A 22,037-nucleotide genomic window follows, 5' to 3' on the forward strand; every position below is an offset into this window, starting at 1 on the left:
AGAATTCTATCAGCCAATCGGAATCTAAGGGACGCCATCTTGGATGACCTCATTTAAAGGAACCTTCATTCATCGTTAGTCCGTCGGAAGAAGAGGATGCTCGGCGTCGGATGTCTTGAAGATGGACCCACTCCGCGCCAGATGGATGAAGACTTCTTGCAGCTTCGATGAAGACTTCTCCCGGCTTCTTGGAGGATGCATGTCGGATCTTCAAAACTGTAAGTCAATTTTCAGGGGTTAGTGTTAGGAATTTTTAAGGGTTTATTGGGTGGGTTTTATTTTTAGATTAGGGTTTTTGGGCTGCAAAAGAGCTAAATACCCTTTTAAGGGTAATGCCCATCCAAATTTCCTTTTCAGGGCAATGGTGAGCTTAGGTTTTTTTAGTATTTTATTTGGGGGGTTGGTTGTGTGGGTGGTGGGTTTTACTGTAGGGGGGGTATTTGTATTTTTTTTACAGGTAAAAGAGCTGATTACTTTTGGGCAATGCCCTGCAAAAGGCCCTTTTAAGGGCTATTTGTAGTTTATTGTAGGCTAGGGTTTTTTTTTATTTTTGGGGTGCTTTTTTATTTTCATAGGGCCCTTAGATTAGGTGTAATTAGTTTAAAGCTTTGATAATATCTTTTTTATTTTTTGTAACTTAGTGTTTATTTTTTTTGTGTAACTTAGCATTTGTTATTTTTTGTAACTTAGTTAGTTTTTTGTAACTTTGTAATTTTGTAGTGTAGATTTAAATTATTTGAGTAGGGTTAGGTGTTTAAATATATAATATATTTTATTTAATTTGTAGTTTTATGTAATTTTAGTATAAAAGTTAGGTTAGATTAATTTTTATTTTAATATAGTTTAATGTAATTTTAGTTTAAAAGATAGGTTGGATTAATCATTAATTTAATATAGTTTAATGTATTTTTATTATAATAGGGTAGGTTAAATTATAGTTTCATGTAATTTTATTATAATAGGGTAGATTGATTAATAGTTTAATATAGTTTAATGTAATTTTATTATAAAAGTTAGGGTAGATTAATTAATAGTTTAATATAGTTTTCTGTAATTTTAGTATAAAAGTTAGGGTAGGTTAATTAATAGTTTAATATAGTTTTATGTAATTTTAGTATAAAAGTTAGAATAGGTTAATTAGTAGTTTAATATAGTTTAATTTAAATCTAAAGGTAAGTTTAAATTTATTATAAGATAGGGATGAGTTAATATTTAATATAAAGTTAGCGAGTTGTTAGGTTTAGGGGTTAATAGGTTAATTTAGTTTATGGCGATGTGGGGGCTGGCGGTTTAGGGGTTAATACATTTATTTAGTTGCGGTGGGCTCCGGGAGTGGCAGGATAGGGGTTAAAAATTTTATGTAAGAGGCGGCGCTGTAGGGGGCGGCAGATTAGGGGTTAATAAGTATAATGTAGGTGGCGATGGGCTCTGGGAGCCGAGGAATAGGGGTTAATAAGTATATTAGAGTGGCGGTGGGCTCTTGGAGCGGCGGTTTAGGGGTTAATAAGTTTATTTGGTTGCGGGGGGGTCCGGGAGCGGCGGTATAGGGGTTAAACAGTTTAGTATAGTGGCGGTGTTTAGTGACAGTATACAAATAAAGCTGGGAAAAAGCCGAAGAGCAGTGAGATCGATGACTGTTAGTTAACAACAGTCCGCTGCTCATTGCCCCGTACTTTGTGCGCGGCTTTTTGACAGCTTTTTTGTTAAATATGGAGAGCGTATTCAGGTCCGCGGCAGCGATGTTAGGCGATGTCAGGCGAGCGTATTGGTGCCGGTGAATGCAGCACAGTTGACGGCTTGATAAATAGGCCCCATAGTCAATTCCTGTCCCACAATGCTATCCACATCTAAATTACCTGTTATCTCCACTGATATTGAAAACAATGATTTGTAACTAATCCACCTTAAAGGGACAGTATACACCAATTTTCATATAATTGCATGTAATAGACACTTACTATAAAGAATAATATGCACAGATACTGATTTAAAAATCCAGTATTAAATCGTTTAAAAACTTACTTATAAGCTCCCAGTTTAGCTCTGTTTAAAAGGTTACTGGAACACCCCACTGCAAGTAGGAAATATCAGACACTCCCCCCTTCCTCTGCATATAAAAATACCCTTTACACAAACAGAAGCAAGCTGGAGTAGGTATACGTCGGTATTCTCCTAAAACTTTGAGGATTGGTTAGGAGTCTGAAAATCAGAGCAATGTTATTTAAAAATAAGCAAAACTATAAAAAATTAAAAACAAAACAAAACTGTATGGGCTATATAAATGAATCATCTACAAAACATTTATGCAAAGAAAAATCTAGTGTATAATGTCCCTTTTAGAGAATATATGGCCGGGGAGATTGTTGGGGATACATGCTAGTGTATCAGGTAAAGTCAATCACACTACTTACTTGGGCAGGCTGACTAAGCCAGCTACAGCAAGAAACTGTTTCCTATCAGTAGATGCTGTTAAAATGTATTTATTTAAACGCAGCAGTCTCATTTTTTAAGTCATAAGAACATTTTGTGCATTTATTTACAATTCTACTATAGTGGTGCACATTCTAGTGGATTTATAACTACAGATTAATGTCCCTTTAGTATATCAAACTTGCCTCTATAGTACAATGTGTAAGTATCCCTTACCCTTATATAAATACTGTTTTTATGTCTTTCACAGAACTGCTTTCTCCGCTAATGGAATTTCACCTACATTAGTTGCTACCCCAGACGATACTGTTGCTTTTGGACAAGAAGATATGTTCAGTGAAATGGATATCAAGAAACTTAACCTCCTCTATCAGTGTAGTAAGTACTATGCTGGTTAAAACGTTCCGTCCAAGGGACTCCCACACACACCCAGCACCAACAGACTACCCCCCCCCAGCATTAGCGACAACTGAAGACTGAAGCCAGCAATTCTTATTATTACCCTAAAAAATACCTAAAAATCAGCCATTCTTGATGTTGCAGGACTTGCGCACTTACCAGATGCACAAAAAAAGCCAAAGTTAGAATATCGCAATCGCGTTAAAGTTTTCCCCCATAGGCGTCCATGGTGCATAAAAAGTAGGGAAAAAAACATCCTACACAAACCCAATCGCATATTCTCAAGTGTGCCAACCCCACATGAAAATATGAATATTTCACATTTCAATGTTCTTCACATAGCAGAATATGTTATTATATGAGTAACTGTACGTTTGAATGTATTTTTGATGTGCTTTGTGACACTTATTTGTTTTTGCTAAACAGTTAACCAGAGCTCTGTGGACACGGTAATCATTCTAGCGTAAATTGCGATTGCACTCAAGCTTTTACGTTCAACTTGTAAAATGAGTGCTACACCTGTTGTGCGCAAACATCCGTGATAAACCCCTTTTCACTTGCGCGGAACTGTTAGCAAGCCACTTATAATCTGGCCCTAAATCTTTTATTTTTGTACCTAACAGATGATTATTTAAAGAAATCTATCTCAGCCACAATGACCACTACTTCCACCACAACCAGATCTACAGCAAGGACTACTCCCACCACAACCAGAACCACAACAAGAACCACAACTACCACAACTCCTACGACAACCAAAACTACAACAAGAACTACTACTACTACAAGTATCGCTAGCACAACTACAGCTGCTATGAAGATCTACAATGGTGAGTTGAGAAAAGCACAGGGAATTAATGTTAACACTAGTGAAGAAAAGAGTGATAAAGTTTGTAAGAAGTGTGGAAACCTGGGAAAGCTAAAATAAGGATACAGTGTGGAATCACGTTAGTGAAATCATAATTTTACACCTATTAAGACATGTCTGTTGTGTTGCTATAGAATAACATATCAGCCAACATTTCTAAAACAAATTAATTCTTGTTTACAGCAAATGTTTTTTTCAGTAGCCAAACTACACCTACCACTTGCCTTATTGCAGTTGACATGGCTAGCCCCTGTCATAATGTTGGTATAAAGTACATTGTTTTGCAGTTCTTATCTGTTGAAGCCAATTAGGGAAATGTATGTAACAGGTTTAGCCTTCAGAAGTAAGAAGGGTGCATTAGCCTTGAGAATTTTCAGAGATAAATTACACGAAAATGAGACAAAATAAATAATGAATGTATATGGCAAGGTGTGTTTACTGTTCTTTTAAAGGAATATCATATGTTTTTTTAAATATGCAAGGTGAATTCATGAACACGCCTGTTATGGCAACACAGTTCTCAGGAAAAATTAAAATACTCTATTTTGTAAGAACATTAAACAAATTCCTTAGTCTAATGTTGGAAGTTGTTCTCCTGTACCACTGCAGATGAGGAGCCAATTAAAAGAAAGAATAAATATTTATGCTCCAATTACTTACTGTAGGATAGAAGTTTGGCTTCTTGTGCTCTTCGGATTAGGCTTGCATTATAAGTTGAAAGTAAACTGTTTAGCACTAACCCGACAAGTGCAAAATGCCGAATTTAGAATATCGCGTACGCGTTCACGATTTCCTCCAAAGAAGTCAATGGAGCAAAAAACTGTGGAAAAAAACATCCAACTCGCGCACAAATCCGATCGCAAATTCTCATGGGCGCTAACCCGACATGAAAATATAAATATTTCACATTCCAGTGTTCTTCACATACAATAATTTGTTCTATTTATTCATAAATAAATATTTCTAGTTATATAAGATGGTATTTTGGTACAATCTATATATATATATAGGTATAGATATATATAGGAATATCTATATAGAAATACATATTCTGCTAAGTGCAGAACATCGGAATGTGAAATATTTACAGTAAATATATAATAAAACACTTTATTAAATATGAATATTATAATAAAGGAAATATAAGCTACAAAGATATTCCCATAGGGGGCGCTTCCTAACTACAAGTCCTATAGTAAAGATAATCAAGATAATTAATAGTATAATCAACACATCATATCTGGATATGGCGCAACAAAAAACATAACATATAAAAAGTCCTTAACATCCAACAGGAGGTGGCACTCTGTCAAAAGGATGGTCGGTCCCTGGTGATGATTGATCTAAAAAGGAGGACACAGAGGCGCCAATATGGCCTAGTAACGTCTATAAAGATGAACATTCAATGTGATATAGGAGGGTACTCACAAGGATAAAGCACCCAATGGTGCAGATGAAGCAGACTGGATCGATTGGCAGTGGTCCAGCTCACTGTGTGCCGGCAAAGGAAGCGCTCGATCAAATATACAACTAACAAGGCATCCGTTCCTGTGAGGGATGAAACACAACTACCATAGCCTAGTACAGTATATACATGCAAAAATCACACTTATTGGTCACACTTACAATGAGAAGCGCACCTCCAAGTGCAGTAATGGCTACAGCTGGAACCTCTCAGTCGCCCAGTAAATTGTGCTCAGGCGTTGATGGATTCCACTCACCAGCCACACAATATGAAAAAGTCCCAAGACAACAGCAAGTGTATTATAAAAGCAACATTTTATTAAAACAAAGCAACGCGTTTCTCAGCCCCTCTAAGGCTGTTTCCTCAGGCATACACCTGAGATATCTTTGAGCCCTTATAACTTTGTGCAATATTTTTAAAATAATTTTTATTAGATGGTGTTATTTTGAGTGTAAGTGTACTTTGTAATGTATTTTTTTTCATGTGTTTTGTGCAACTTTTTTGTTTTGTGAAACAGTTAACCAGAGCTCTGGGGACGCGGTTATCATTTAGCGTAAATAGTTTGTGATTACTTTCAACTTGTAATACCAGCAATAAACTTGACAAGCACAAACCCCTTATCGCTTACGCGCAGAAATAATCTGGCCCATAATTCGCACATTTTTTTATGGTCTTTGTAGATTGTGGAGCAAATCTCAGAGCCCCATCAGGCGTTATCACATCTCCAAACTACCCAGCTAATTACCCCAATAATGCCTACTGCATATGGAATATCACCAGCAAGTCACAGGCAAGTACAGATCTGATATGTGTCGTGGAAGGATATATATGTGTGTGTGTGTGTGTGTGTGTATATATATTTCTATATATTTTATAAATATATATATATATACTGTATATATACATACACATTTATTTATATTATATATATAATTTTTTTTTACAAAATATACTCAAAATGTATTTATTTTCTGCATAACATATATTAACAATGAAGCAATTAAGCATCACAAAAGCTCTGCATACAAAATTAATTATTTAAAATCATTTACAACTGTATTTTTAGCCTAATCTATATTATTGCTCACCTTATCTCCTTTTCTAATGCTAGTTAGAGAGAGATACAGATGATCAGCACTGATCAAGCTATCATTGTAGCACATTTTAGTGTTGCTATCCTAGGCCTAGATTTGGAGTTTGGCGGTAGAAGGGCTGTTAACGCTCCGCGGGCTTTTTTCTGGCCGCACCATAAATTTAACTCTGGTATCGAGAGTTCAAACAAATGCTGCGTTAGGCTCCAAAAAAGGAGCGTAGAGCATTTTTACCGCAAATGCAACTCTCGATACCAGAGTTGCTTACGGACGCGGCCAGCCTCAAAAACGTGCTCGTGCACGATTCTCCCATAGGAAACAATGGGGCTGTTTGAGCTGAAAAAAAACCTAACACCTGCAAAAAAGCAGCGTTCAGCTCCTAACGCAGCCCCATTGTTTCCTATGGGGAAACACTTCCTACGTCTGCACCTAACACCCTAACATGTACCCCGAGTCTAAACACCCCTAACCTTACACTTATTAACCCCTAATCTGCCGCTCCCGCTATCGCTGACCCCTGCATATTTTTTTTAACCCCTAATCTGCCGCTCCGTAAACCGCCGCAACCTAGGTTATCCCTATGTACCCCTAATCTGCTGCCCCTAACACCGCCGACCCCTAGATTATATTTATTAACCCCTAATCTGCCCCCCACAACGTCGCCGACACCTGCCTACACTTATTAACCCCTAATCTGCCGAGCGGACCTGAGCGCTACTATAATAAAGTTATTAACCCCTAATCCGCCTCACTAACCCTATCATAAATAGTATTAACCCCTAATCTGCCCTCCCTAACATCGCCGACACCTAACTTCAATTATTAACCCCTAATCTGACGACCGGAGCTCACCGCTACTATAATAAATGGATTAACCCCTAAAGCTAAGTCTAACCCTAACACTAACACCCCCTAACTTAAATATAATTTACATCTAACGAAATAAATTAACTCTTATTAAATTAATTATTCCTATTTAAAGCTAAATACTTACCTGTAAAATACATCCTAATATAGCTACAATATAAATTATAATTATATTGTAGCTATTTTAGGATTAATATTTATTTTACAGGCAACTTGGTAATTATTTTAACCAGGTACAATAGCTATTTAATAGTTACCTACTTAAAATAATAACAAATTTACCTGTAAAATAAATCCTAACCTAAGATATAATTAAACCTAACACTACCCTATCAATAAATTAATTAAATAAACTACCTACAATTAACCTAACACTACACTATCAATAAATAAATTAAATACAATTGCTACAAATAACTACAATTACATAAACTAACTAAAGTACAAAAAATAAAAAAGAACTAAGTTACAAAAAATAAAAAAATATGTACAAACATAAGAAAATTATTACAACAATTTTAAACTAATTACACCTACTCTAAGCCCCCTAATAAAATAACAAAGCCCCCCAAAATAATAAATGCCCTACCCTATTCTAAATTAAAAAAGTTAAAAGCTCTTTTACCTTACCAGCCCTGAACAGGGCCCTTTGCGGGGCATGCCCCAAGAATTTCAGCTCTTTTGCCTGTAAAAAAAACACATACAATACCCCCCCCCCAACATTACAACCCACCACCCACATACCCCTAATCTAACCCAAACCCCCCTTAAATAAACCTAACACTAAGCCCCTGAAGATCTTCCTACCTTGTCTTCACCATCCAGGTATCACCGATCCGTCCTGGCTCCAACATCTTCATCCAACCCAAGCGGGGGTTGGCGATCCATCATCCGGTGGCTGAAGAGGTCCAGAAGAGGCTCCAAAGTCTTCCTCCTATCCGGCAAGAAGAGGACATCCGGACCGGCAAACATCTTCTCCAAGCGGCATCCTCGATCTTCTTCCATCCGGTGCGGAGCGGGTCCATCTTGAAGCAGGCGACGCGGATCCATCCTCTTCTTCCGTTGTCTCCCGACGAATGACGGTTCCTTTAAGGGACGTCATCCAAGATGGTGTCCCTTGAATTCTGATTGGCTGATAGGATTCTATCAGCCAATCGGAATTAAGGTAGGAATATTCTGATTGGCTGATGGAATCAGCCAATCAGAATCAAGTTCAATCCGATTGGCTGATCCAATCAGCCAATCAGATTGAGCTCGCATTCTATTGGCTGTTCCGATCAGCCAATAGAATGCGAGCTCAATCTGATTGGCTGATCGGATCAGCCAATCGGATTGAACTTGATTCTGATTGGCTGATTCCATCAGCCAATCAGAATATTCTTACCTTAATTCCGATTGGCTGATAGAATCCTATCAGCCAATCGGAATTCAAGGGACGCCATCTTGGATGACGTCCCTTAAAGGAACCGTCATTCGTCGGGAGACAACGGAAGAAGAGGATGGATCCGCGTCGCCTGCTTCAAGATGGACCCACCGGATGGAAGAAGATCGAAGATGCCGCTTGGAGAAGATGTTTGCCGGTCCGGATGTCCTCTTCTTGCCGGATAGGAGGAAGACTTTGGAGCCTCTTCTGGACCTCTTCAGCCACCGGATGATGGATCGCCAACCCCCGCTTGGGTTGGATGAAGATGTTGGAGCCAGGACGGATCGGTGATACCTGGATGGTGAAGACAAGGTAGGAAGATCTTCAGGGGCTTAGTGTTAGGTTTATTTAAGGGGGGTTTGGGTTAGATTAGGGGTATGTGGGTGGTGGGTTGTAATGTTGGGGGGGGGTATTGTATGTGTTTTTTTTACAGGCAAAAGAGCTGAAATTCTTGGGGCATGCCCCGCAAAGGGCCCTGTTCAGGGCTGGTAAGGTAAAAGAGCTTTTAACTTTTTTAATTTAGAATAGGGTAGGGCATTTATTATTTTGGGGGGCTTTGTTATTTTATTAGGGGGCTTAGAGTAGGTGTAATTAGTTTAAAATTGTTGTAATAATTTTCTTATGTTTGTAAATATTTTTTTATTTTTTGTAACTTAGTTCTTTTTTATTTTTTGTACTTTAGTTAGTTTATGTAATTGTAGTTATTTGTAGCAATTGTATTTAATTTATTTATTGATAGTGTAGTGTTAGGTTAATTGTAGGTAGTTTATTTAATTAATTTATTGATAGGGTAGTGTTAGGTTTAATTATATCTTAGGTTAGGATTTATTTTACAGGTAAATTTGTTATTATTTTAACTAGGTGACTATTAAATAGTTATTAACTATTTAATAGATATTGTACCTGGTTAAAATAATTACCAAGTTGCCTGTAAAATAAATATTAATCCTAAAATAGCTATAATATAATTATAATTTATATTGTAGCTATATTAGGATTTATTTTACAGGTAAGTATTTAGCTTTAAATAGGAATAATTTATTTAATAAGAGTTAATTAATTTCGTTAGATGTAAATTATATTTAAGTTAGGGGGGTGTTAGTGTTAGGGTTAGACTTAGCTTTAGGGGTTAATCCATTTATTATAGTAGCGATGAGCTCCGGTCGGCAGATTAGGGGTTAATAATTGAAGTTAGGTGTCGGCGATGTTAGGGAGGGCAGATTAGGGGTTAATACTATTTATGATAGGGTTAGTGAGGCGGGTTAGGGGTTAATAACTTTATTATAGTAGCGGTGCGGTCCGCTCGGCAGATTAGGGGTTAATAAGTGTAGGCAGGTGTCGGCGACGTTGAGGGGCGCAGATTAGGGGTTAATAAATATAATATAGGGGTCGGCGGTGTTAGGGGCAGCAGATTAGGGGTACATAGGGATAACGTAGGTGGCGGCGCTTTGCGGTCGGAAGATTCGGGGTTAATTATTTTAAGTAGCTGGCGGCGACGTTGTGGGGGGCAGGTTAGGGGTTAATAAATGTAATACAGGGGTCGGCGGGGTTAGGGGCAGCAGATTAGGGGTACATAAGTATAACGTAGGTGGCGGTCGGCAGATTAGGGGTTAAAAAATTTTAATAGAGTGGCGGCGATGTGGGGGGAGCTCGGTTTAGGGGTACATAGGTAGTTTATGGGTTTTAGTGTACTTTAGGGTACAGTAGTTAAGAGCTTTATGAACCAGCGTTAGCCCAGAAAGCTCTTAACTCCTGCTATTTTCAGGCGGCTGGAGTTTTGTCGTTAGAGCTCTAACGCTCACTTCAGAAACGACTCTAAATACCGGCGTTAGAAAGATCCCATTGAAAAGATAGGATACGCAATTGACGTAAGGGGATCTGCGGTATGGAAAAGTCGCGGCTGAAAAGTGAGCGTTAGACCCTTTAATCACTGACTCCAAATACCAGCGGGCGGCCAAAACCAGCGTTAGGAGCCTCTAATGCTGGTTTTCACGGCTACCGCCGAACTCTAAATCTAGGCCCTAGATTTTGCAGGATCCTCTCAATTTTCAGAGTTAAATTACAGGCGAAAGAGGCAAAATAAATAATAAAATAAATTACATATGCCTAGTTTACAAGTTTTGCGGTAACAGGAGTGCGGTGCTAATGAGCAGTTTTCTCTCACCGCTCACTTTCCTACAGAGCTGGTATTACAAATTTTTACAAACCCGGCGTTAAAAGACAAAAAGTGAGTGTAGAGCAAAATTTTGCTCCAAATCTCACTCCAATACCAGGGCTGCTTAAGTCAGTGGTGAGCTGGTGTAACGTGCTCCTGCACGATTTCCCCAAAGGAATCAACGGGTAGAGCCGGCTGAAAAAAAGTCTAACACCTGCCAAAAAGCAGCATAAAACTCAGTAACGCAGCCCCATTGATTCCTATGGGGAAATAAAATTTATGTTTACACCTAACACCCTAACATGAACCCGAGTCTAAACACCCCTAATCTTACACTTATTAACCCCTAATCTGCCGCCCCTGACATCGCCGACACCTACATTATACTTATTAGCCCCTAATCTGCCGTTCCGGAAACTGCCGCCACTTACATTATACTTATTAACCCCTAATCTGCTGCCCCCAACATCGCCGACACCTACATTATATTTATTAACCCCTAATCTGCCGCCCCCAATGTCGCAGCAACCTATCTACACTTATTAACCCCTAATCTGCCGCTCTGGACATTGCCGCCACTATAATAAACATATTAACCCCTAAACCGCTGCACTCCCGCATCACAAACACTAGTTTAATATTATTAACCCCTAATCTGCCGTCCCTAACATCGCCGCCACCTACCTACATTTATTAACCCCTAATTTGCCGCCCCCAACATCGCTGCCACTATATTAAAGTTATTAACCACTAAACCTAAGTCTAACCCTAACACCCCCTAAAAAATATAATTTAAATAAATCTAACTAAATATTCCTATCATTAACTAAATAATTCCTATTTAAAACTAAATACTTGCCTATAAAATAAACCCTAAGATAGCTACAATATAACTAATAGTTACATTGTATCTAGCTTAAGGTTTATTTTTATTTTACAGGCAAGTTTGTATTTATTTTAACTAGGTAGAATAGTTATTAAATAGTTATTAACTATTTAATAATTACCTAGCTAAAATAAATACAAAAGTACCTGTAAAATAAAACCTAACCTAATTTACACTAACACCTAACACTACACTACAATTAAATAAATGAACTAAATTAAATACTATTAAATAAATCAAATTAAATTATCTAAAGTACAAAAAAAACAAACCTAAATTACAGAAAATAAAAAACAAATTACAGATATTTAAACTAATTACACCTAATCTAATAGCCCTATTAAAATAAAAAAGCCCCCCCAAAATAAAAAAAAACCCTAGCCTAAACTAAACTACCAATAGCCCTTAAAAGGGCCTTTTGCTGGGCATTGCCCCAAAGTAATCAGCTCTTTTACCTGTAAAAAAAAATACAAACAATCCCCCCCAACAGTAAAACCCACCACCCACACAACCAATCCCCCAAATAAAATACTAACTAAAAAAACCTAAGCTCCCCATTGCCCTGAAAAGGGCATGTGGATGGGCATTGCCCTTAAAAGGGCAGTTAGCTCTTTTGCAGCCCAAACCCTAACCTAACCCCCCACCCAATACACCCTTAAAAAAACCTAACACTAACCCCTGAAGATTGACTTACCGGGAGACGTCTTCATCCAAGCCGGGCGAAGTGGTCCTCCAGACGGGCAGAAGTCTTCATCCAAGATGGACAAAGTGGTCCTCCAGACAGGCAGAAGTCTTCATCCAAGCTGGGCAGAAGTGGTCCTCCAGACGGGCAGAAGTCTTCATCCAAGCCGGACAGAAGTGATACTCCAGACGGGCAGAAGTCTTCATCCAGACGGCATCTTCTATCTTCATCCATCCAGCGCGGAGCGGCTCCATTTTCAAGACATCCGACGCGGAGCATCCTCTTCTTCTGACGGACTAACGACGAATGAAGGTACCTTTAAGTGACGTCATCCAAGATGGCGTCCCTTAGATTCCGATTGGCTGATAGAATCAGCCAATTGGAATTAAGGTAGAAAAAATCCTATTGGTTGATGCAATCAGCCAATAGGATTGAAGTCCAATACTATTGGCTGATCCAATAAGCTAATAGGATTGAGCTTGCATTCTATTGACTGTTCCAATCAGCCAATAGAATGCAAGCTCAATCCTATTGGCTGATTGGATCAGCCAATAGGATTGAACTTCAATCCTTAATTCCGATTGTCTGATAGAATTCTATCAGCCAATCAGAATCTAAGGGACGCCATCTTGGATGACGTCACTTAAAGGTACCATCATTCTTTGTTAGTCTGTCGGAAGAAGAGGATGCTCTGCGTCGGATGTCTTGACGATCGAGCCGCTCCGCGCCGGATGGATGAATATAGAAGATGCCATCTGGATGAAGACTTCTGCCCATCTGGAGGACCACTTCTGCCCGGCTTGGATGAAGACTTCTGCCCGTCTGGAGGGCCACTTCTGCCCGGCTTGGATGAAGACTTCTTCCCGTCTGGAGGACCACTTCGCCCGGCTTGGATGAAGACTTCTGCCCGTCTGGAGGACCACTTCGCCCGGCTTGGATGAAGACGTCTCCCGGTAAGTCGATCTTTAGGGGGTTAGTGTTAGGTTTTTTTAAGGGTGTATTGGGTGGGGGGGGGGGTTTAGGTTAGGGTTTTGGCTGCAATAGAGCTAACTGCCCTTTTCAGGGCAATGGGGACCTTAGGTTTTTTTAGTTTGTATTTTATTTGGGGGGTTGGTTGTGTGGGTGGTGGGTTTTACTGTTGGGGGGGTTGTTTGTATTTTTTTACAGGTAAAAGAGCTGATTACTTTGGGGCAATGCCCCGCAAAAGGCCCTTTTAAGGGCTATTGGTAGTTTAAGCTAGGGTTTTTTTTTATTTTGGGGGGGCTTTATTTATTTTAATAGGGCCATTAGATTAGGTGTAATTAGTTTAAATATCTGTAATTTGTTTTTTATTTTCTGTAATTTAGTGTTTGTTTTTTGTACTTTAGATAATTTAATTTGATTTATTTAATAGTATTTAATTTAGTTCATTTATTTAATTGTAGTGTAGTGTTAGGTGTTAGTGTAACTTAGGTTAGGTTTTATTTTACAGGTACTTTTGTATTTATTTTAGCTAGGTAGTTATTAAATAGTTAATAGCTATTTAATAACTATTGTACCTAGTTAAAATAAATACAAACTTGCCTGTAAAATAAAAATAAACCCTAAGCTAGCTACAATGTATCTATTAGTTATATTGTAGCTAGCTTATGGTTTATTTTACAGGTAAGTATTTAGTTTTAAATAGGAATTATTTAGTTAATGATAGGAATATTTAGTTAGATTTATTTAAATTATATTTGTTAGGGTAGTGTTAGGGTTAGACTTAGGTTTAGTGGTTAATAACTTTAATATAGTGGCGGCGACATTGGGGGCAGCAGATTAGGGGTTAATAAATGTAGGTAGGTGGCGGCAATGTAAGAGACAGCAGATTAGGGGTTAATCATAATAAACTAATGTTTGCGAGGCGGGAGTGCGGCGGTTTAGGGGTTAATATGTTTATAATAGTGGCGGCGATGTCGGGGGCGGCAGATTAGGGGTTAATAAGTGTAGGTAGGTTGCGGCGACATAGGGGGTGGCAGATTAGGGGTTAATAATTATAATGTAGGTGGCGGCGGTGTCCGGAGCGGCAGATTAGGGGTTAATAATTATAATGTAGGTGTCGGCTGTGTCCGGAGCGGCAGATTAGGGGTTAAAAAATTTATTTTAGTGTTTGCGATGCGGGAGGGCCTCGGTTTAGGGGTTAATAGGTAGTTTATGGGTGTTAGGTGTACTTTTTAGCACTTTAGTTATGAGTTTTATGCTACCGCGTTGTACATAAGACTCTTAACTACTGACTTTCAAATGCGTTAGGAATCTTGACAGGATAGGGTCTACCGCTCACTTTTTGGCCTCCCAGGACAGACTCGTAATACCAGCGCTATAAAAGTCCCATAGAAAAAAGACTTTATGAAGTTTACGTAAGTCGTTTTGTGGTAAGGCCAAAAAAGTGTGCGGTGACCCTAAACCTGCAAGCCTCGTAATACCAGTGGTAGGAAAAAAGCAGGGTTGGCACCTGTTAACGCTGCTTTTTCAGCTACCGCAAAACTCGTAATCTAGGCCATAGTTTTGTTTACTACTAGTAATTAAAAGGACATTAAAAGTAAACCCAAAAATGAACTTTCATGATGCCGATAGAAACAGAATTTGACGGGAGATAAAAAACAAAAAAGGCCCATCGAGTCTACTCATATTACTTGTACCTTATGATAGCCTTATGCGACAGCTGAGTCGTGTGATTAGCGCTGCTGATTGGATCAGTTGTGGTTTCTGTTTAGGACCAGCAGTGCTCTGCGGGTCCCGAGCGGTACTTCGACCATGTGTTTAGTCCCTTTGTAAGAGTTAAACAGACTGTAGTGCAGGTCCAATACTCAAAATAACATTCTCTAACAAAATACAGCACCTGAGTGTTTGCTTATTATGGCCCTGTAAGTAAAAGTTGTTAACATTTAAATTGAAAGTAACACTATACTATTTTATCATTACCATATTGCTTATATATAAATATGTGTTTAACCCCTGCATGGATGAATTTCCAGAACATGCTATCTGACCACATGAAAGTCAAGGTTCTCTTCCCTGTTGTGTTTCCAGATTTCAATTACTTTCACAGATGTGGATACTGAAGCTACTGCAAACTGTCTTTACGACTATGTGAAGGTTATCGATGGGTCAAAACTAACTAATTATGTCTTAGTTCCTAACATTTGTGGTAATTCCGTCCCTCCGACATTTATGTCCAATGATGTTTCTGTTCTGATTGTCTTTGTCACTGATTGGAGCGTTCAAAGCAGAGGATTCCGTCTGGAGTACAAGACAGGTAATGATTATATATTATTATTGTTATTTGTAGATCGCCAACAGCAGCGCTATAAACATAGGCGGTATACAAGGTGACATTTATAGGGATCAAATGGGTAGAGGGCCCTGCAGAGAGTCGCACTGTTGTAGTCAGCTCTTATGAAGGTGATCTGTTGGGCTCATAGGCTTACATGCTAAGGGGGTTCATTGCGGATAGTAATGGAGGAGAGGAACTGGGATTAGGGAAGGTGAGTGTAGTTTGTAGGCATCCCTGAACAGAAGAGTTTTTAGGGAGCGCTTGAAGCTTTTAAAACTAATGGAGAGTCTTGTGGAGCGAGGCAGAGAGTTCCACAAGATGGGAGCCAGTCTGGAGAAGTCCTGTAAACGGGAATGTGAGGAGGTAACGAGAGGAGGAGAGTAGGAGGTCATGAGCAGAGCAAAGGGGACGGGAGGGAGAGTATCTGGAGACAAGGTCTAAGATTTAGGGGGGGGGCAGCCGCATTGTATGTCAGAGTGAGAATTGTGTGTTTAATCCTGGAGGCAAGAGGAAGCCAGTGAAGGGATTGGCAGAGAGGTGCAGCAGATGAAGAGCGACGTGTAAGGAAGATGAGCCTGGCAGAGGCATTTATTATGGATTGTAGAGGAGCTAGGCGGCAGCTAAGGAGACCAGAGAGGATGGAGTTGCAGTAGTCGAGGCGGGAGAGGATGAGAGAGTGGATACAAATCTTAGTTGTGTCTTGTGAAAGCAAATGTCTAATTTTAGAGATGTTTTTTAAGGTGGAAGCGGCAGGATTTAGCCAAGGACTGAATGTGAGGAGTGAAAGTAAGATTTGAGTCAAATGTGACCCCAAGACATCGGGCATCGGGGTAGGGGTAATGATGGAGTTGTCGACAGTTATATAGAGATGGGGGTGGAGATGTTAGAAAGAGGGACAATAAGGAGCTCAATTTTGGAGAGATTTAGCTAAAGGTAGTGAGAGGACATCCAGGAAGAGATGCGAGAAAGACAGTTAGTGACACGGATTAGCAAGGAAGGAGATAGGTCTGGTGCAGAGAGGTAGAGTTGGGAGTCATTGGCATACAAATGATAATGAAACCTGTGTATATTTTTCATTAATAATGATATTGGTTATTAAAATCAATAATGACACTCACTCATGTCTGATGCCATCCTTAGAAGGGGTGTCCAAACTTTTTTATATGGGTGGCCAGTTACTAATGGTGCGATTGACCAGGGGGGCACAGTACATTATACCACTAAAAGGGACACTCAAGTCCAAATAAACTTTTATGATTCAGCAAGAGCAGCAGTTTTAAGACATTTTACAATTTACTTCCATTATCAAATTTTGCACAGTTTTTTTATATTCACACTTTCTGGGGAACAAGCTCCTACTGAGCATGTGCACAAGCTCACATGGTATGCGTATTCTAGTCTGTGATTGGCTGATGTCTGTCACATGATACAGATGGCCGGAAAATGGGAGAAAAAATAAATTTGTCAGAAAAAACATCTACTGCTTATTAAAAATGCAGAGTAAGTGTTATTGCATTGTCTTTTTATTATGTACTTGGTAATTATACAGTGGTCCTTTAAAGGGACAGTAAACGCATTGTAAGTACAAGTCTTAAGGGTTTTTAAAAAAAATTTAAATCTTTTTACTGCAATTGTTTATGTGATTATAATATATATAAATAATATATAGAAATCTAATTTTATTTTGGAGAATTTTCTTTAGCTTAAAGGGACAGCAAATACCTTGAGCTTTTTATATAAAATCTTTAATTATGTATAATGCAACTAACTGTGCAATATATTTATCTTATTTATTTTGCCCCATTATTGTGTAATTTAGCTCTGAAAATTGAGCAATTTCTAATTCTCAGATCTTGAAATCTTGTTCAAGGCTAGATCTGCTACATATCTGTCCTTAATAGGCTTTAAACGGATAACAACTGCAATAAATTAATTTTATAATAACATTATGACAGTAGTTAGCCTTGTTTACTGCAGACTAAAGCCCAGAATAATTACTCCAAATAAGGCAAATGGTGGGTGGGGTTTGGCTTTGGAAACATAATTGCTGCAAAAAAGGATGTGTTTCAAAATTCTTAAAGGGACACTCAATAAAAATGAAACTTTCATTATTCAGATAAAGCAGCAATTTTAAACAACTTTCCAATTTACTTCCATTAACAAAATGTGCACAGTCTGTTTATATTTAAACGTTTTGAGTCACCAGCTTCTACTGAGCATGTGCAAGAATAAGTGTGTATGCATTTGTGAATGGCTGATTGCTGTCACATGGTACGTGTATGCATTTGTGATTGGCTGATGGCTGTCACCTGGTACAGGGGGAGTGTTAAAAGACATAACTTTAAATTTGTCAGAAAAAAAAATCTACTACTCAATTGAAGTTCAGACTAAGTGCTATTGCATTGTCTTGTTATCTTGCATTTGTTCATTATGCAAATCTACTGTGTTGACTGGTTCTTTAAGACTTGGCTGATACGTTATTCTTTAGCAGAACAATATAAATTTCTTGCAATTACAATATGTTTACTCTCCCTTTAAATGCATTAAATGCATTAGAATTACTTAATCAACAAATATATATTTAAAAGACAATACAACTTAATCTGAATTTCAAATGAACAGTAGATTTTCTTCTGAACATTTCAGTTACTGCCATTTTCCTCCCCCCTGTATCATGTGACAGCCATCGGCCAATCCCAAAATGCATATACCTATATAATGTGAACTCTTGCACATGCTCAGCAGGAGTTGGTGCCTCAAAGTGTGAAAATAAAAAGATTGTGCACATTTTAATGGTAGTGAATTTGATTTGAGTGTCCCTTTAATTATGATTTTAGTGTTCCTTTATTTCTTTATAATAAGTAACAATACTATGGCATCAACAACTGGGCCTAAAGAGTAGATAGAAAGTTACACACTACATGCCGTTGTAAACAAAAATATAGGCACGTAAGCATCTTCTTTTTGTAAACATTGTTTTATAAATCGCCTGTTACATTATCTCCTGTTTTAATATGTATATTGACATATTTTTCTTTTCTCTTGCAGTTTAAATTGATGGCATGTTCTGAAATATCATACGCCAGGATTTTCCTTGCTCCTCGGGGGCGTCGGCTAACCAGATTGTGAGATTTCAGAAGATGACCATAGCTGGAATCATGTGATGAAGTTCTAGAAATGTGCAATGTCATTGAGTATACTAGATAAAAAACAGCACTGTGTTTGCCGGCTGTTTAAATGAAAAGTGTTAAATATGTTTTTATATTAAAGAATAATTTAATAAAAAATAAAGCTATAAAAAATATATAAAATTAATAACTTTACTGGTAGAAGGAAATTACAAAATTATTTCAAGTTCTCAGGTCCACGGTAAGCATTGTTTTAAATTGTGAAGCAGAAACTGGACACTTGTATTTGTTGTGTTGTATACATTTATAGACTTGGGTAGAGTTGGGTGATAATAAATGTAAAAATTAATGTATGACTCATAAGAAGTATTAGAGCATTTTATTCTTATACTGTTGATTTTCTTTACCTATGTACTTAATCCTCACAAAGAAGTTAAGCACACAGTTAAAGGCAGCTAGGTCCTGCAATGCATTACTGATTTGGAGCTGAAAATTGTTGTTAGGCCAATCAGAATGGGCATATATGCATAGCTGGAAATTGCTCTGTCAGAATCACAAAAGAAAATTTTTGGGTTTCATATCTAGTTTTAAAAATATTAAGACTTGGCTGAAATTTTATTCTGTAGCAACACAACAGAAATGTATTGTAATTACAAGGTGTTGTAAACTGTCCATTTAAGTATCAAGAGTTTGGATTATGATCAGAAAAACAGGACTGGCACATGTCAGGTATAGGGAATTTAAACAATAATGAAACGTTTTGCAATAAACAACAAAAAATTGTCAGCCTCTAAAGGATGAGAAAACACAGTAGATTTGCATAATCAATAAATGCATAACAGAAAGACAATGCAATAACACTAAGTTTGAATTTCACCTAAGAAGTAGATTTTTTTTCTGAGAAATTTCAAAGTCAGCACAATTTTCCTTCCCCTTGTGTCATGTGACATCTATCTATCAGCCAATCACAAAATGCATATAAAATGTTCATATTAAGATAATGGAAGTGATTTGGAAAGTAGTTTTATATTGCACGCTCTTTCTGAATCATGAAAGTTTAATTTTTACTTTAGTGTTCATATAATCTGCTGATAATTTTCAAACAAAAGATTGCAATCAACCATTAGCTCAATAATAAATAAGCTCTAATAAATTAGAGCATTCATTATTTTTATTTTTTTGCATTGGAATAGCCCTATGTCTATGAATAAGGCCTGACGGCTGAAACGTGTTATCCAGCTTGCTTACTGCTGTATTTTACGTTTGTTATCTATTGTTATTAATAAAGGATTCCTTTGAATTTTATTTGGTGCTTTGTATAACTCGCTGGTTTTTCGCTTTGAATATCCCTTTATCTACAGTATATATATTTGCTTTACTTAGGTAATCTACAGAATATGGCTAATATTTTGCATTTTGGTTGTAATAGGAATGTCTGTATAAAATTAAGGAAAGTTTATTTAAGTGAACATGAGTTAGTCATTTTTTTCTTTGTTGTAACTAAAACATTGCTTGCTAGTTTGTTTTTTTAAATTCATTATGAGTTGAGTTTTTTTTAAATATAATTGTTCCTCATCTGAATAAAACTTCTTATTTTTTTATTGCTGGTGAAGTTGTCCCTGTTAACAAATAGAGCTGTATGTGTATGGGTTGGTGTGTGTGTGTGTGGGGGGGGGACTGCAGGGACCAGGAAACTAGGAAATAAATCAGTCTTATCCTGAGGAGAGGCAAACACACTTCAGAGCTCTGTGTAGGGACAGCAAGCTGGTACAGTCTTGGGGCGTGGCTAGATGTCTTGGAGGTGTGGCTTAATAGTTCTAGACTTGACTAGGTGCAAACAGACAGTGGTAGTGAGGGCAATTTTTACCTACCCCCTTTGCCAAATATAAGTGCCTAGTAAAAGGGATATGAAACTTTTTTTTTTTTTTTTCATGATTGATTGATTATCTAATTTGTTTTGTTCTCTTAGTATTTGTTGTTGAAACACATACCTTTTCCTCTTTCTGACCACCATCTCCTCACTTGCAACATCTCATACCTCCCTACAACTCTCCCTCCTTCTTCTTCACACCAAACTTAACAGAAGCATTATGTCATTAGATCAGCAACAGCTTGCTAATTCCCCCAAACCTCTCCTTTCATCCATCTCCTCCTTCTCCTGCCCTGACCAATCTATCTGCCACTATAATTCCACCCTTACATCGGTCCTTGACAATCTGGCCCCTCTTACCATTGCTCAGAAATCACACACTTATCTTCAGCCCTGGCATACTCCTCTGACACGGTACCCAAGCAGATGTTCCCGTACTGCTAAGCGGCACTGGAGAAAATCTCGGAGTTTAGCTGATTTCCTTCATTACAAGTTAATTTTGAATTCCAATCTGCCCTTAATCTCTATAAGCAACATTACTTCTCAACTCTTATCTCTAATCTTTCTTCAAACATTACTTCTCAACTCTTATCTCTAATCTTTCTTCAAACCCAAAACATCTGTTCTTCACTTTCAATACTCTTCTCCGCCCACCCCCACCCCCTAATGCAACTTCTATGTCAGCTCAAGACTTTGCCAGCCACTTCAATAACAAAATCGATTCCATTATAAATGAAATCAGCTCTCAACATACTTCCATTCTCTCACCCCCTCAAATGCTCGCAATCAACCACAACTGACATAGCCATAAATTTAGCTCTTTCTCCCCTGTTAATGAGGAAGAGGTTTCGGCACTTATACTGAACTCTCACCTCACTACCTGTCCTCTTGATCCTATTCCCTCATAGCTGCTCCCCTCCCTCACTTCTACCCTTACCCCTATACTCACACACATTTTCAACCTCTCCCTCAGCACCGGTATATTTCCCTCATCTCTGAAACATGTACTGGTCACACCTATCCTCAAAAAACCTTCTCTTGATCCAACCTCCCCATCCAACTACCGCCCTATTTCCCTACTCCCTCTTGCCTCAAAGCTCCTCAAAAAGCGAGTATATGCACGCCTATCCCATTTCCTTACATTAAACTCCCTCCTCGATCTACTGCAATTTGGATTTTGTCCCCATCACTCCACAGAGACAGCAATCGTTAAGGTTACCAATGACCTACTTACAGCAAAATCAAAATGCCACTTCTCTCTACTTATCCTCCTTGATCTGTCCGCAGCTTTTGATACTGTTGACCACCCTCTTTTGCTCCAAACCCTCCAATCCTTCGGCATTTGTGACACAGCTCTACCGTGGTTCTCTTCCTACCTGTCAAACCGTACCTTTAGCGTAGCCTTCTCTCGGGCCTCCTCTGCCCCATCACCACTTTCTGTTGGGGTACTGCAAGGCTCTGTCCTCGGTCGCCTTCTT

At 38.2% G+C, this 22,037-nt stretch overlaps 1 protein-coding gene across 1 annotated transcript in view; it reads left to right on the forward strand.

Moving 5' to 3' along the window:
* LOC128641667 (high choriolytic enzyme 2-like) overlaps nucleotides 1–18,722 on the forward strand; it is a 50,321-nt gene extending 31,599 nt beyond the window's left edge. Inside the window, exons 8-12 of the mRNA XM_053694200.1 lie at nucleotides 2,681–2,808; nucleotides 3,453–3,659; nucleotides 5,843–5,952; nucleotides 15,318–15,543; nucleotides 18,610–18,722. Of these exons, the coding sequence (XP_053550175.1) occupies nucleotides 2,681–2,808; nucleotides 3,453–3,659; nucleotides 5,843–5,952; nucleotides 15,318–15,543; nucleotides 18,610–18,614 (676 nt within the window). The 3' untranslated portion in view covers nucleotides 18,615–18,722. The remainder of the gene's footprint in view (nucleotides 1–2,680; nucleotides 2,809–3,452; nucleotides 3,660–5,842; nucleotides 5,953–15,317; nucleotides 15,544–18,609) is intronic.
* The last annotated feature ends 3,315 nt before the right edge of the window (nucleotides 18,723–22,037 follow it).

The sequence above is a fragment of the Bombina bombina genome, chromosome 11 (assembly GCF_027579735.1).
Source record: "Bombina bombina isolate aBomBom1 chromosome 11, aBomBom1.pri, whole genome shotgun sequence".
Lineage (NCBI taxonomy): Eukaryota > Metazoa > Chordata > Amphibia > Anura > Bombinatoridae > Bombina > Bombina bombina.